At 37.7% G+C, this 15,399-nt stretch overlaps 3 protein-coding genes across 5 annotated transcripts; 2 read left to right on the top strand and 1 right to left on the bottom strand.

Moving 5' to 3' along the window:
- The first annotated feature begins 42 nt into the window (after positions 1 to 42).
- LOC124302233 (vesicle transport through interaction with t-SNAREs homolog 1B) lies at positions 43 to 842 on the top strand. Its single transcript, XM_046758176.1, has one exon. The coding sequence runs from the start codon at positions 43 to 45 to the stop codon at positions 385 to 387; it is 345 nt and encodes a 114-aa protein (XP_046614132.1). The 3' UTR covers positions 388 to 842.
- Positions 661 to 2,811, bottom strand: LOC124302221 (39S ribosomal protein L37, mitochondrial). Its single transcript, XM_046758148.1, has 7 exons — positions 2,568 to 2,811; positions 2,272 to 2,454; positions 1,951 to 2,178; positions 1,774 to 1,893; positions 1,599 to 1,705; positions 1,312 to 1,494; positions 661 to 1,228 (listed from the first exon to the last, which is right to left on the bottom strand). Exons 2-7 carry the CDS (start codon positions 2,442 to 2,444, stop codon positions 807 to 809), a joined length of 1,233 nt encoding a protein of 410 aa, XP_046614104.1. The 5' UTR covers positions 2,445 to 2,454; positions 2,568 to 2,811; the 3' UTR covers positions 661 to 806.
- A 154-nt stretch (positions 2,812 to 2,965) lies between these two features.
- Positions 2,966 to 11,261, top strand: LOC124302196 (uncharacterized). 3 transcript variants are annotated; one of them, XM_046758064.1, is made up of 6 exons: positions 2,966 to 3,284; positions 4,867 to 5,250; positions 5,353 to 5,744; positions 6,162 to 6,276; positions 6,847 to 7,297; positions 7,435 to 11,261. In XM_046758064.1, the coding sequence occupies exons 1-6, from the start codon at positions 3,230 to 3,232 to the stop codon at positions 9,083 to 9,085; spliced, it is 3,048 nt and encodes a 1,015-aa protein (XP_046614020.1). In that variant the 5' UTR covers positions 2,966 to 3,229; the 3' UTR covers positions 9,086 to 11,261. The 3 variants fall into 3 exon arrangements, with proteins under 3 accessions (XP_046614020.1, XP_046614022.1, XP_046614021.1); XM_046758066.1 differs by lacking the exon at positions 2,966 to 3,284 and adding an exon at positions 3,388 to 3,774; XM_046758065.1 differs by lacking the exon at positions 2,966 to 3,284 and adding an exon at positions 3,814 to 3,896.
- The last annotated feature ends 4,138 nt before the right edge of the window (positions 11,262 to 15,399 follow it).

Here is a 15,399-nt window from a genome sequence, read left to right as displayed (position 1 = left end):
TCATATTTATCTTGTTAAAACAATTTTTTTTAAACATATAAAATGAATTCTGCCACCGATTGGGAAGCCCAACATCGGCAGACACTTTTGGAGAGCCGAGCAACCCTGGAGCGTTCTGCATCTTCGGTTGCACGATCGCAACGCATTGCAGCAGAAACTGAACAAGTTGGAACAGAAGTAGTGGCAGAATTAGGAGAACAGCGAGAGACGTTACTGAGGGCTAAAAGGCGCTTATCACAAACTGATCAAGAGCTAACCAAAACGCAAAAAGTTCTTCGAACAATGACAAGAAGAGTTTTAACGAATAAATTTATTTTAGTATTGATCATCATCCTAGAAGTTGGAATTCTTGCTGCTGTCGTTTATTTGAAATTCTTTAGAAAGTGATTCGCACATCATAATCATTGACACTTGTAAATGTGTACCAATCGATATCCAAGTATTTAAATTTTATCCACATACAACTAGCTTCTATTCAATAACCAATTTGCTATGTTAGAAAAGCCACTACATCAGATATGTATCTCGAACATGTAATAAGCGTCTAGATCGACTGTAAAACAGTTTTTATCTCAATGGTAAATTCCATGAAAGCGATGAGGTGCTGTTGTGAGTAAAGTATAATGGCAATGTATTATTTGAATGAGAATTCAAATCGTCTTGTGTTATTTTTGTTTTTATATTAAGTAAATGACACTATATACAAGCTATAAATTCGGGTGATTTGGTAAAAGGGACAGTGCTGTCTTATAGCAGTAGCACAGGACACTGTTACTTTCACCGAATATTACAAGTTACAATAAAATTCAGTTGTTATTATAAAATGCAAATATTCTCCTGAATACTTCGGGATTATAATTCTGGACTGTTGGTATCCCGCCTTCATAACCAGCTTTCTCATAGAGATTTATATTCGGAGCTGACCACCATATATTTCTTTCACCACCAGATCCATTCAAGTCTAATGTATTAAGTTGCAAAACTGAGAAGTGAAACATCTTTCCATCCGATTGTATGCATTGGACAGTCACAGGCTCTGGTAGGCTTAGAACTTCATTTCCAAAGCGTTGTCTTGCACATGCTGCGCCTACTGCGAATGACTTGAGTAGCGAACGTCCAAGAATTTGCGACTCAGTAACGGGAGTTTCATAAATATTTTTCACCTCTCGTGGATTAAAATGTGCGAAAATTGTGTGCACGTTCATCCACTGAGAGTTTTTCATGATAGCTGTGAAAATGAACGAGCAATTAAAGTTATGGATGCTGTTGCAAAGATAAAAACTGAATGTTTTTAGTTATTACATAACTTACGATAGAAGTTCCGAAGGGTGTAGATATTTTCTTTCTCCAAAGTGATTGTGGAATCAATGGGATGAAGGTTCGGCAACTGAATGTCATTCCCTTCACCTTTACTTGCCATAGGTTTCAAAGGACTTGTAGAAGTCACAAGCATGTCTGCTCTCAGCTCAAATTGTAACTGCTTCTCATCTTTTTCTACAAATTGAGAATATGCTGATGATAATTTGAATCCTATTCACTTATAATATGTATATTTACAATAGGCTGATTTCCCTTTTTTACTCAACAGTGACACATACCAATTGGTAGACTAACGACACCATTGTATATCAGATTTCTTTCAAATGCCACTTGAGGACCGCTCAAAGATTCGCATAGTTGGAGTAGCTTTTGCGATAAGTTTCGTCTGGAATTAATACAGCACACAGTTTTATCAGTAGCGGCAACAAAATTGGCAAACACAGCAATACTCACGCTTTTCTTATGGCAGAAATCCCATATGGTCTTGGGAACATAAATCCTGGTCTTTCGGGATCTTTTGGTTTAGGAAGACGTTCTTGATATGCGTCGTATATAGTTGAATTGTACACTGTCCTACGAATGTAGCACATTTAAATTATTGTGCATGAAAGTGATAGAAAATTTTTTTACCTTAGCACCAATTCTTCAACACGCTCATCATGCTCAGTTATTAGATTATTCACGGATTCTGGTAGCCCGTCGACGATCTCAACAGTTTTAGTCAACACTTTAGCCTGTTCTACACCTTCGAGTAACACATTATGATCACGATAAGACAGACAGGGTTTGTCTTTCCAGTTTGGATGAGTTTTATCTTTAGGTAGTGGTAGCGGTATCAGCGGTTCGTTCAGTTTCAATCTAAATGTGTAATAAGATAATGGAATTAGCTCATTTTTTTTTACGACCAACGTAAACAGCTGATGCGTTTGAATTAGTCGAATACTCACTTACCTCTCTGGCAATTGCTTTACTAACAAAATTTCTGGTTCAACGATTTCTATGTTCTGTGATTTGAGGTAACTTTCTGTGGCAGTTTGAATAATTGGGCGATTTCCTTGAATGTACCAATGCCTTTTTATCATTCGCCCTAGGTGTTGAGCCCATAGGCTTGAGGAGAGTCTCATATTTTCGCACCTATAAAATGTCAATCCATTTTTACATACGTACGAGTGAAAAATTTTTCGGTAGGTTAAAAACCAGTCGTATGAATGAAGGCGGACAGTGGAGGGCGAAGATTCTTTACGCACCTTGTGTTCCAGCAATAGTAAAAATTTTTTCCTTTGTGGCTATGATCCTTAATTCAAGGATATGTGCCACAATGCGAAAAGTTGATGGTACGCCGCAAGCGGTTAGCGGTATCAGACAGAGTAGAGACGGACAGAATCGTGAAACTAGACCCTAGGGGACATCAAGGATCGGGACCAGCCCCCTGACACTCACCACTGCTCCTATACTAAAAAATTTTACGCGTCTTGTTCCCGTTTTTTAGTTCCTCTACGTAGCGCTAGTAGACTTCTGACACGCTCGCTGCCATCGCTGACTACTAGCCCCACTAGTGGTCGAAACTGGCGGCAGAATCGAGGGACATTTTGCGAACCACTTTTAAGCAGCGTGTGTCAGGGGGCTGATCGAGGCCGTGTTCGAAAATTGACTGACAGTACTGTCAGCAATCTTTCATCTCTTTTGCGCTTCCAAGCTCGTAAATAGCTCTGATTCTGTCCTAGGGAATTTTCAGTACTGTCAGTCAATTTACGAACACGGCCCGAGACGCACCTAACGGGCTCGGGACGGTTGTCAGCCCTGCAAAGTTGAAGTTTTGGTGATAAACAATAGAAAACGGTGGAGTGGAGAGTTGGAGACGACCAGAAGGCAGTGGAATGCGGATACGCCGCGAAAGTGAACGGTCACAATGAATACAAAAACAAGCTTGAAACGAGTGTACAACTATTACAGCGGAACAGAACGTAAGTTGTACTTTTATCTAGAATGAGTAATTTATGTTTCGAACAAATAACGGGTTAAAAAACTATTGATATTTCAAAGGTTCCGCTATGAAAACAAGCTCTAAAATCCGTCTGCTGTGCGTCCCGATGGCGTCTGCTAGTTTGACGCCGCTTTGGCGCGGCGTTGTCGTATTTTTCGTTGACTTTTCACTCATATAAGGCTAAGTAGCAACAAGACAGCGTCCGATACTCGATCGTCGAATATCGGGTGAATATTTTTGCTTGAAATGTGAACTTTTAGCCTAAATTTCATGTTAAAACGATGGGCGATGCCAAAATATCACTCTGACGGATGGACCTCCGATTGTCATTTGACAAGTAAAATCACTGTCGTTGTGACGTCACTAATCTGCCTTGCAGGAGCTATGCTCAACAGTGTGCTCGCCGTGCTCACTCATCCGCACACCTACGTGCGCATGTCATGTACTATACGCAACGTATCTCGTTTAGTGTAAGTAGCTGATACGTATATTCGTGTCGGCTGCGCACGCATTTGTAACACACATCCACACATAGAGGCGTACAATGTTTTGACGTTTCTCGTTGCATATGCGAACCTCACCGTCACGATGTGTAATTATGATATTATATTTATTGTCTGTTGGCTTATATTTTCATATGCATGTCCATCTTCCTACCGTCCGTGAGAGGTATTTTTTGAAGAAAAAAAATAACCGAAAAGCCTAATAATCACTGTCGTTAGTTAGCATCACCTTGCTTTGTTCAGAAAGCGGGCAAATACCGCGAAAATGCTATCCAAGCAACAAGTGTAATGTTATCGTTCTTAAGTACTTGTCGATATTTAAGTTTTTTTTATTACCCCAATACAACTTGTGATGTATTAATTTGAAATTTCTAAGTAATCTAAAATCATTACAGTCAGATCAATGTCACCTTCTTATAAACATTAGTACTATTATTATTATTATTTTTTTTAATTCGATTTTCATTCCCTTCACTCGATTTGCCAACGACTACACCACGAGTAATATTAACATAGCAATCTATCCGATAAAAATATTCAACTCAATTTCTGACGAACATTGACATAGTTTACGTCAACCTATATACATTATAATATTCGTGGACCTCCTCCCTCAGGGCAGAGAAGGTGTAGTTATAAAAAGGCTTCAGCTAAACTCATTGTACTTATTTGGTCAATTTTTTTTCGATACAGTTATTGAAAGATAATTCTTACTGTGAATAACTAATTTTTATTGCAATCTTACCCATCATCTACAATGTAGAAATATTTTGCCACTACGAAAAATGTTATTTCAAGAAATTATCATGTGAGATCAGAAAATGTTGATGTATCATTCAAACAAAATAAGTAGAAAGCTTGTGAGATACACAATTTCTGTAAATACTTTCTACCTTATACAAATACGAATATAATATTCTGTTAAACAAGTATAAAAGTTCAGTAATAGAGTCTTGATTTCAAAATTGATTGTTATATCGATTTGTATTTGGATTCGTTCTAGAACCCAGTTTTTGAACATGCATCTTTGTTGATCTTCATTCGATTTGTAACAAACAGATGGCGTGGGAAGGGACAGTCCTGGCGCGCTGTTGGATATGCTGGCAGAAGTTGCATCACAGACCTTACACTCGGAAAAAAAATGGACGGAATCTAATGTCCCTTTGAAATCTCAGTCAAAGAGGGTGTCCGTTAAACGAAAATGTCAACAAGAGCCATCCTTCACTACGTCCCAATTATTGGCAATGCCAGCTACTCAGCTGGTAAAACAGTTTTCTGTTTTTAATAGCGATGAGTTAAAGCGCCAGTATTCTTACACTTGCGCTCTCGTACCTGGATGCGGGCAAAGGTATACAAGCTTTGCCAGCGAGGGCAGAGCCAGAATGTCTATTAAGGCTCATCTTGCCGATCACTTGGATTACCTCAAAAGGGATAAGGATGCATGTGAGTTTCTTGATGTTTATTTGTTATATTGACAGAGAACAATGCTCATGAGAGAGGAATGAAAGAAATTTGCGTAGCTTGATGATAGCACGTTATTTTCAGACTCTACTTTCATGGCGATAGCGGTCAAACAGCGAAGTCCCAAGTCGAGTCCTGCGACCAAAAAGATGAGGGCAAATCAACAGAAAAAACCAGTTGAGGTTTTAAACAAAGAGAACAAGGAGTCTAAGTCTGAAAAGTCGACCAATTATCTGCGCAAAATACTTTCAAATGAAATGAGTTTCGTTGAATTTGAAAAACAGAAGACACTGGCTAAGATGAACAAAATTACTGAGGAACACAAGGCTGAGGTCAAAAAGGAGCCACAAGACATTTCGGGTTTTCAGGTTCTTGGTGATCACAGTTACTATGAGCATGTTAAAGTTGACAACAATGACGAAAAAACCACCCCCGATTTGAACGAAATTATGGTCAACCAAGCCATGGGTGAAAATGTATGTTTTATACCGTAAACAGTTTAAATTTAGCGTTAATCGAAAAAATTTCAACTTCATTACTAATTTTTAGTTTCACGCAATAGCTTCAATTGCCAAAAAAAAGTATATTCTTTCTAGTCTATTTATCCTACTTATTGGAATTAATCTATGTTTGAATTTGTTTTCCATGTAGTACTCTGTTCGATATTATGGTTGTAAGTATTTCTGGAGTTGGATCTGACTCGAAATTTTTTTCCCTCTGAAATGACCAATTAGTCGTTCCATTAATTTTTTTTATAGATATTTTACAGTGGAAAGTCAAGTGTGTAATTCACTATGTAATAGAAGGAATTGTTCAAATTCATGGTTGCTCTATTCTTATTACCATTATGATTTTCATTTACGTTACGTAACACCGAACCATTTTATTTTTAGATTATGCTAATGGTGGTTGAAAGTGACGGAGTTCACATGAAAGAGCTGCCTTACATAGCTCAGGATATTTCTGTACCTGCTGATCAGGATGAATCAGAGTCGATTTATGTACCAGGTATGGTAAAATTGTTATCCACCTAGTGAATAATCAGTCTGTTTATCATCTTATCTCTCGCTTCCATAAGCATGTATTTCTGGTTAAATTTATCTTGATTTACACAATTCATACATATAGTATTAATACATTTTGTCGCCCATACAGCTACATGTTACATTTATTATTACAATAACTTGACTCTGGTAAACTTTACAAAATTATGAAGATGACATGCTCCATTTATTCATACTGGTTGATATACAATTTATTCCACATATAAAACCATCCAACCTCTTTGAGGTTCATCTAGATTGTGAAAATTGTGTTTTTTCCTATTATACAGTTGTTCAACTTCAAAGTCTCTGTTACTTTCTAAAAACATTCTGACCATTTTGTCAGTCTGACAGGTTAGGTTTCCTGGACACAACCTATGATAATGGTTTTCAAACTAGCAATCTTGTGGATAAAATCATACTAAGTTGCATAACCGTTGAAAAGTGAAATTCTAATTCAATTGAAGATAGATGCATTTCATGGCTCTTATCGTACTTATTACAGTAATAAACTTGAATCAATAAATATTTTTAGAGTCTGTAACTTGGTCTGAGGATCCGAACGATAGAAATATGGAGATGTCAGTCCCTTCGAAGCCAAAAGGGAAGGCAAAGTTTATAGGAACAAGCAAAGAAGAGCGAGAAATGGCTTTGGCGCTAATGGATCGCATAAAACGCAAGGGGAATCCAGCGGGAGGGAACCTGCAGTGTCGTATATGCGATCCACCACGAACTTTCACAGCACCTACAACACTCGTGTCTCACTATCGTAGTCACGCCGGTATTAAGCCATACGAATGTCGCATATGCAGGGCTGTATTTACAAGAAGGCACAGCCTGAAGTATCATATGTTGATTCATCAGAACCAGACACGTTTCACGTGTGCAGATTGTGGAAAAAAGTTCAGGCATCCTTCTCACTTCAGGGAACACAGACGGCGACACACCGGAGAAGCACCTTTCGGCTGTGAGGATTGCGGACAAAGGTATGAGAGGACTTTGTTTCTGTGTGGTTGTTGGTTTTAATTACAGTCGTAATTACCATCATCTGTAACAAATACAGAATAAACAGTTGAAATGTGATTCGATTTTATGGTATTTTAACTTTTTGCTCAAAAAATAGGTTTAAAACAAGAAACACGTACAAACGTCACTTGAAAACACGCCACGGTAAAGTGCTGACAACAACTGGAGAATTATTACATCTTTCGGAGGAAGACTTTCAAAAAGTACGAACGAATCCTAAGAGAAGATCAGAGACTATCAATTCTGAAAGCACGGTTGACGAGGACGTTACGGCGCCAAAGGCTATCATACAATTTCAAAACCAGGATGTCAATGAGCCTGAAGTGAATCTTCAAATTGGCGCAGGATTGGAAACCAATTATGAAGCATTAGATAAAGACAGTGAAACCAGTTGCAACGAATTTTGGGATAATGAAAATGTGGTAGCAGTAGGTGACACTAAAGTGAAAGCAGATCGTTACAGAAATTATGAATATTTTCACGATTCTCAAGAAGACAAGACTGATGACATCAAGACTGAAATAGGTGTAAATAATCTTGAATTTGTAAAGGTTGAGAACGTATTGGAAACTCTGAAATACAATGAGGAGATAGCTAAAGATGATGTGACTATGGATGATCGGTGTATCAGTGTCGGTACTAAAGGGGATAATGACGTAGATGACGTAAGAGTTGTGAAAACTGGGGAAGCAACGTTTGACGATAGCTTTGATACTCGTTCAGAAATTTTATACAACGAAAATTCAAATAAAGCAAACACTGATTTGATTGAATATGTTGAAGGGATTGACGTGACGGGGTGCGGTGATAATACCATGGCTTATGAACACGACGCAAGTGTTTCAAATCCTGATGAAGACTGCTACAATTTACATGACCAACAGGAGGAAACGTGCGTGCATTACTTTGAAGATAATTTGAGTTTGGAAAACGAAATTGAATACGAGGAATCTGTGGAAATACCTGAACAGGTTGATGAAGATCCAAGTATTGGGGGATACGACGAAATGCGTGTTGCCGTAGAAAATGGCGAATCATCACAATTGGATATTGTAGATCCTCTGCAGTCCGAAGAAATGATTAACTGCGAGGAAGAAAACCAACGTCTCTTAATTGGCAATGATAGAGACGGCGAACTTTCTCAAGACAATAATTCATCACATTCTGACAGGGATACTACATTGAGAGAGAATCAAGGTGTATATATTTTAGGTGAAACAGAAGTTGCAGAAGAAGATGGTGAAGCCGCAGGGGCCGAAGAACGTGAAAGAACGAAAACGCAATACTCTAACCAATTCATCCTTCAAGAACAATCTCCTACGCTTAAACATCAAAGTTCACGAGCTAACGTTGCGGTCGAGCACATAGTTCAATATCCAATGACAAATTATGAAGCTGAGGCAAATCATGCGCATAACTCGCATAACTCCTCTCCTCGTATTTATTTACAAACCAGTCAATCGAATAATATTACAATAGAAAATAAAGGACTGATAAGTTTTTTGACACAGAGAATAAACCTACAGCAGAAATCTACTGATAACATTGCGTTACCAAAAAGTGGAAACGTTGTTAAGCTACTGAATGGGCATCCTCAATCGTTCAATCTGCTACAAAACGGAAAACAGAGTACAGTCCTGCTTGTAGCAAGCAGCAGCAACAAGATAAAGAATAATTTTTTACAAAGCGATGCTGATAGTGATATTGGGATCAAAGCTTTGCCGGTTATTACCGTACATCAAAAGTAAATAACAGCAATATACTTCTTGTTACATTGATTATACTTGGCGTTTTCCATTGGTTAAATGATTTAGTGAAAGAGGAGGGGGGGAGGGGGGACTTTGAATAATCACTAATATAGCCTAAATTCTTACCGGTAATGATGAAAATGAAATAATGAAATGAAAACAACCAAATTACGTTCATACGTTTGATAAAAATAAAGCTAATGAACGCAAAAATAACAACAACAATGGTAACTGAACTATTAGTAATAATATTCATAGTCATCATGGTAATAAAAATGATGATAATCATACTAAGCACAGTTATGAGTACACTAAGAATAAAAATAATTAAAGAAAAAAACACTATCAGAAACACAATAGAACGAATCAAAATAATTCTTTGAAATTCGTAAATATAATAATAATGTATTATAAAGTTTCGTGAATAAGGTGATGTGAAAACCGAATTTCATGTATCTCGCATCGTATTTATACTTTTTTCAAGGAATGTTCATCATAATGAAATCAAATATATGAGTTACAAAATACATTGTGGTGGAAGCAACGCGATTTCAGTTATTGAAGCTCACAATGAGTATAACGAGCGATGAATTCGCACAAAAACATCTTCACATGTGAAATTTGACGAGCATATGATAACACAATGAAAGAAGAAGTGAATTATTTGTTTTTTTACAATTATCATTCATCTATGTAGAAGTTTGTATCCTTTAAAATTTTTGCTGATGGATTATAATGTATGCACAGTCACCTCATCTAATAAGTACGTTATAAGTAAGTTACGAACATGAATCGAAAAAATTACACCAACTTAACTTTTCTTCTCAAATATGATGCCAGTGATTGGTATAAAAGCTCACAATGGTCTTCCGCTTGAGGTAAGCCTACCTCCTAGATAATATCTTTCTATTTTTTTTTACATGTTATTATGGTTAGAATCGAGGGAAAAAAATTAATAACTGTAATTATGAAAGCAAGTGAATTGTTCGCGTAAACTGTCACGAAAATTATTTAATAAATTTCATTTGAAATATATTATAAATGAAATTTTGCTGATTTACGGTGCGTTAATATTATTTTGAAAAAATAGCCAAGAAAAGGAAACTATTATCGACTTTGTTTTTTTTATAACAGAGGTACCTCACTCTCATTAATTGGGGTTCAGTTGAGGTCTTATTTTTCAGTATATACGTATCCCCGTAAATTGGCTATTTTAATTGCGGAGGCGTATGGTAAATAAACACGCAGTGTACGCATATTCTATTTCGGATCAAATCACGGTGAGATTTACTTGACCAATAATTCAATGATTATTCATCAAACTCTCACTATCTGATCCGTACAAACGATGAGCAATATTAAAATATAATATCTGTAAACCTGATAGCAAAAATCATTCTATTAATAATATCACAGTCAGGTTTATTTATAATAATAGACGGTGTACGGGTATTCTGTTGCAATCAATCATTCTCGACGTGATTAACGTGAACTTTCCGAAGTAATTGAGTCAAGAAAAGGCTCGTTAGGCACAATGGAAAAATATTCGTAATGCGATGCGCAATTAGAATTTAATTTCCATACAAATGATTATACGTTATATTCGTAAAGCAGTACCGCTCGTGTGACAGGCGTGTTACATGTGACATTGTCGGTCATTATTGTTACAGTAATTTTTTTCTTTTCTTCTATTCAGTCCACAATTATAAAAGTGCCTTGAATCGAATACCAATATTGTATATTAACCTTAAGTCCATACGCAATAAGGCTTGGAAAAATTGTAGTATTCAATGGAAAATCAAATTAAATGCGTGGGCGTATATATGATGGCGAATTATCGTTACAAGCGAAATAAATTGAGTAATCTAGTGTGTATAATGTAATAATTGTTCTTTTCGATAATAACATAGGCACTTGGCGTACATGTATTTATAAAATACGCTGCAAACTAAGATCTATATCAAATATCTTATAATTCTATTTAGCACAAAAACTCCGCTGACTTGACTTCTTTACTACTATATAACTATACATATGACAGCATTATTGAAAATAATCTAAAACAGAAACTACGAAGAAAATTGAATAACAGAAGTATTGTAATTGTCAATTATCATATGATATCGTATTTTTATACCTATTTTGTACCCTTAATAAAGATTAAGCATTAAAGTGATGACCCTCTTCATATCTCATACTTCATTGAAATAAATAGGACCAGTTTGTCTTCTTCAGAATCATTATAGACTTTATTGAAATATACTACAATGATTTTGACGCGTTCGATGTTTTTTAGGGTAGCGGTTAGATGTGTTAGTTTCGGATCACAGATGATTATGATATATCAATAGCATTTGATTTGCGCAGCAGATGATTTGACACCGTATACGATTTAAGCAACTATGTGTGACAAAATACTAGATGGAAAATGTTTTTCCATATTGCATTCTTTTGGATCTCTGCCGATTTACGTGGTTTCGCGTCGATTGACTCGAAAATTACTTTCTCTCGCAGTTACTTCAATTTTGCGTCGTCGTTGATGAGCATACTGATATAATAAATACACGCTTACATGCACTAATTTAAAACACCAATGAATAAATTTATTGAAGTTGGTAAAATTTCAGCTTGATCAATGCTCGTCTGCTCTACAAGCCAGAACACAAATACCAAAAACTGTGTCTCGTTTTTCAGTATCCATTAAAAAAAAATAGGCAAAAAAGTGAGGCTTTACGTATCTTTGGCGACAAGTTTCGCGATTTTGAAAGGACCTAGAATGAATTGTTTGTGGCACTTTTCCGCCGTAATTTTGCGAGAAAAATCGATTAGGCGCAGTCGCGATACGCTGGGAAAAACTGATGAAAAGTTACAGCCAAAAAAAGAAGAATTTTATTCGCCATTCCTCTCCCGTTGGTCCTACGCTCTTTTCGCTGCGTTTTCTGAGTTCCTGGGGTTTCAATTACTCAGGAAAGCGTCATACAGATCGAATCTGAGACCAAACATTTTTCGCCGAAAAATGAAAAAAAAGTAAGGCTAACCCCTTTGCATTTTTGGCGAAAACTTTCGAGATTTTGAAAAGTGCTGGAATAAATTCCTTGATGCACTATTCCGACGTAATTTTGCGAGAGAAAACGAATAAGCGCAGTCCCAATACGCTGCGAGCAACGTATGAAGAGTTAGAGCCAGAAAACGAAAACCAGAATTTTCGACATTTTTCAGCAGGTGCTTTTTTCCTCGTATCTTCTCTCCCGTTGATCCCACGCTCCTTTTGCTGCGTTTTCTGAGTTCCTTGGGGTCCAATTGGTCGGGAAAGAGTCATACGAATCAATTCTGAGAGGAAAAATTTTTTGGTCAAAAAAAAAGGAAGGTTAACCCCTTTGTATTTTTGGCGAAAATTTTCACGATTTTCAAAAGTGCTGGAATAAATTAATTGTGGCACTATTCCGACGTAATTTTGCGAGAGAAATCGATTGGGCGCAGTCCTAATACGCTGCGAGCAACGTATGACGAGTTGGAGCCGAAAAACGAGAACCTGAGTTTTCGACATTTTTCAGCAGGTGCTTTTTTCCTCGTATCTTCTCTCCCGTTGATCCCACGATCCTTTTGCTGCGTTTTCTGAGTTCCTTGGGGTCCAATTGGTCGGGAGAGAGTCATACGAATCAATTCTGAGACGAAAAATTTTTTGGTCAAAAAAAAAGGAAGGTTAACCCCTTTGTATTTTTGGCGAAAATTTTCGCGATTTTTGAAAGTGCTGGAATCAATTCTTTCTGGCGCTATTTCGACGTAGTTTTGCGAGAGAAATCGATTGGGCGCCGTCCCAATACGCTGCGATCAACGCATCGAAAGTTACAGCCAAAAAACGAAAACCTGAATTTTCGACTTTTTTCAGCAGGTGCTTTTTTCCTCGTATCTTCTCTTCCGTTGATCCCACGCTACTTTTGCTGCGTTTTCTGAGTTTCAGGGGGTCCAATTGGTCGGGAAAGAGTCATACGAATCAATTCTGAGACGAAAAATTTTTTGGTCAAAAAAAAAGGAAGGTTAACCCCTCTGTATTTTTGGCGAAAATTTTCGCGATTTTCAAAAGTGCTGGAATCAATTCTTTCAGGCACTATTTCGACGTAATTTTGCGAGAGAAATCGATTGGGCGCAGTCCCAATACGCTGCGATCAACGCATCGAAAGTTACAGCCAAAAAACGAAAACCTGAATTTTCGACATTTTTCAGCAGGTGCTTTTTTCCTCGTATCTTCTCTCCCGTTGATCCCACGCTCCTTTTGCTGCGTTCTCTGAGCTCCTGGGGGTCCAATTGGTCGGGAGAGAGTCATACGAATCAATTCTGAGACGAAAAATTTTTTGGTCAAAAAAAAAGGAAGGTTAACCCCTCTGTATTTTTGGCGAAAATTTTCGCGATTTTCAAAAGTGTTGGAATAAATTAATTGTAGCACTATTCCGACGTAATTTTGCGAGAGAAATCGATTGGGCGCAGTCCCAATACGCTGCGATCAACGCATCAAAAGTTACAGCCAAAAAACGAAAACCTGAATTTTCGACATTTTTCAGCAGGTGCTTTTTTCCTCGTATCTTCTCTCTCGTCGATCCCACGCTCCTTTTGCTGCGTTTTCTGAGTTCCTTGGGGTCCAATTGGTCGGGAAAGAGTCATACGAATCAATTCTGAGACGAAAAATTTTTTGGTAAAAAAAAAAGGAAGGTTAACCCCTTTGTATTTTTGGCGAAAATTTTCGCAATTTTCAAAAGTGCTGGAATAAATTATTGGTGGCACTATTCCGACGTAATTTTGCGAGAGAAATCGATTGGGCGCAGTCCCAATACGCTGCGATCAACGCATCGAAAGTTACAGCCAGAAAACGAAAACCTGAATTTTCGACATTTTTCAGCAGGTGCTTTTTTCCTCGTATCTTCTCTCTCGTCGATCCCACGCTCCTTTTGCTGCGTTTTCTGAGTTCCTTGGGGTCCGATTGGTCGGGAAAGAATCATACGAATTAATTCTGAGACGAAAAATTTTTTGGTCAAAAAAAAAGGAAGGTTAACCCCTTTGTATTTTTGGCGAAAATTTTCGCTATTTTCAAAAGTGCTGGAATAAATTATTGGTGGCACTATTCCGACGTAATTTTGCGAGAGAAATCGATTGGGCGCAGTCCTAATACGCTGCGAGCAACGTATGACGAGTTGGAGCCGAAAAACGAGAACCTGAGTTTTCGACATTTTTCAGCAGGTGCTTTTTTCCTCGTATCTTCTCTCCCGTTGATCCCACGATCCTTTTGCTGCGTTTTCTGAGTTCCTTGGGGTCCAATTGGTCGGGAGAGAGTCATACGAATCAATTCTGAGACGAAAAATTTTTTGGTCAAAAAAAAAGGAAGGTTAACCCCTTTGTATTTTTGGCGAAAATTTTCGCGATTTTTGAAAGTGCTGGAATCAATTCTTTCTGGCGCTATTTCGACGTAATTTTGCGAGAGAAATCGATTGGGCGCCGTCCCAATACGCTGCGATCAACGCATCGAAAGTTACAGCCAAAAAACGAAAACCTGAATTTTCGACATTTTTCAGCAGGTGCTTTTTTCCTCGTATCTTCTCTTCCGTTGATCCCACGCTACTTTTGCTGCGTTTTCTGAGTTTCAGGGGGTCCAATTGGTCGGGAAAGAGTCATACGAATCAATTCTGAGACGAAAAATTTTTTGGTCAAAAAAAAAGGAAGGTTAACCCCTCTGTATTTTTGGCGAAAATTTTCGCGATTTTCAAAAGTGCTGGAATCAATTCTTTCAGGCACTATTTCGACGTAATTTTGCGAGAGAAATCGATTGGGCGCAGTCCCAATACGCTGCGATCAACGCATCGAAAGTTACAGCCAAAAAACGAAAACCTGAATTTTCGACATTTTTCAGCAGGTGCTTTTTTCCTCGTATCTTCTCTCCCGTTGATCCCACGCTCCTTTTGCTGCGTTCTCTGAGCTCCTGGGGGTCCAATTGGTCGGGAGAGAGTCATACGAATCAATTCTGAGACGAAAAATTTTTTGGTCAAAAAAAAAGGAAGGTTAACCCCTCTGTGTTTTTGGCGAAAATTTTCGCGATTTTCAAAAGTGTTGGAATAAATTAATTGTAGCACTATTCCGACGTAATTTTGCGAGAGAAATCGATTGGGCGCAGTCCCAATACGCTGCGATCAACGCATCAAAAGTTACAGCCAAAAAACGAAAACCTGAATTTTCGACATTTTTCAGCAGGTGCTTTTTTCCTCGTATCTTCTCTCTCGTCGATCCCACGCTCCTTTTGCTGCGTTTTCTGAGTTCCTTGGGGTCCA

This window comes from Neodiprion virginianus, chromosome 4 (assembly GCF_021901495.1).
Source record: "Neodiprion virginianus isolate iyNeoVirg1 chromosome 4, iyNeoVirg1.1, whole genome shotgun sequence".
In the NCBI taxonomy this organism is placed as follows: Eukaryota; Metazoa; Arthropoda; class Insecta; order Hymenoptera; family Diprionidae; genus Neodiprion; species Neodiprion virginianus.
This window is presented reverse-complemented; position numbering and strand designations above follow the sequence as displayed.

Bases quoted from the DNA above. Each gene is read 5' to 3' on its own strand.
- LOC124302233 (XM_046758176.1), top strand. From the start codon at position 43: ATGAATTCTGCCACCGATTGGGAAGCCCAACATCGGCAGACACTTTTG.
- LOC124302221 (XM_046758148.1), bottom strand. From the start codon at position 2,444: ATGAGACTCTCCTCAAGCCTATGGGCTCAACACCTAGGGCGAATGATA. The intron at 1,706-1,773 runs GTGAGTATTGCT...TATTAATTCCAG, and splicing joins ATTTCTGCCATAAGAAAAGC to ACGAAACTTATCGCAAAAGC. The intron at 1,229-1,311 runs GTAAGTTATGTA...TCATTTTCACAG, and splicing joins CACCCTTCGGAACTTCTATC to CTATCATGAAAAACTCTCAG.
- LOC124302196 (XM_046758064.1), top strand. From the start codon at position 3,230: ATGAATACAAAAACAAGCTTGAAACGAGTGTACAACTATTACAGCGGA. The intron at 5,251-5,352 runs GTGAGTTTCTTG...CGTTATTTTCAG, and splicing joins CAAAAGGGATAAGGATGCAT to ACTCTACTTTCATGGCGATA. The intron at 6,277-6,846 runs GTATGGTAAAAT...AAATATTTTTAG, and splicing joins AGAGTCGATTTATGTACCAG to AGTCTGTAACTTGGTCTGAG.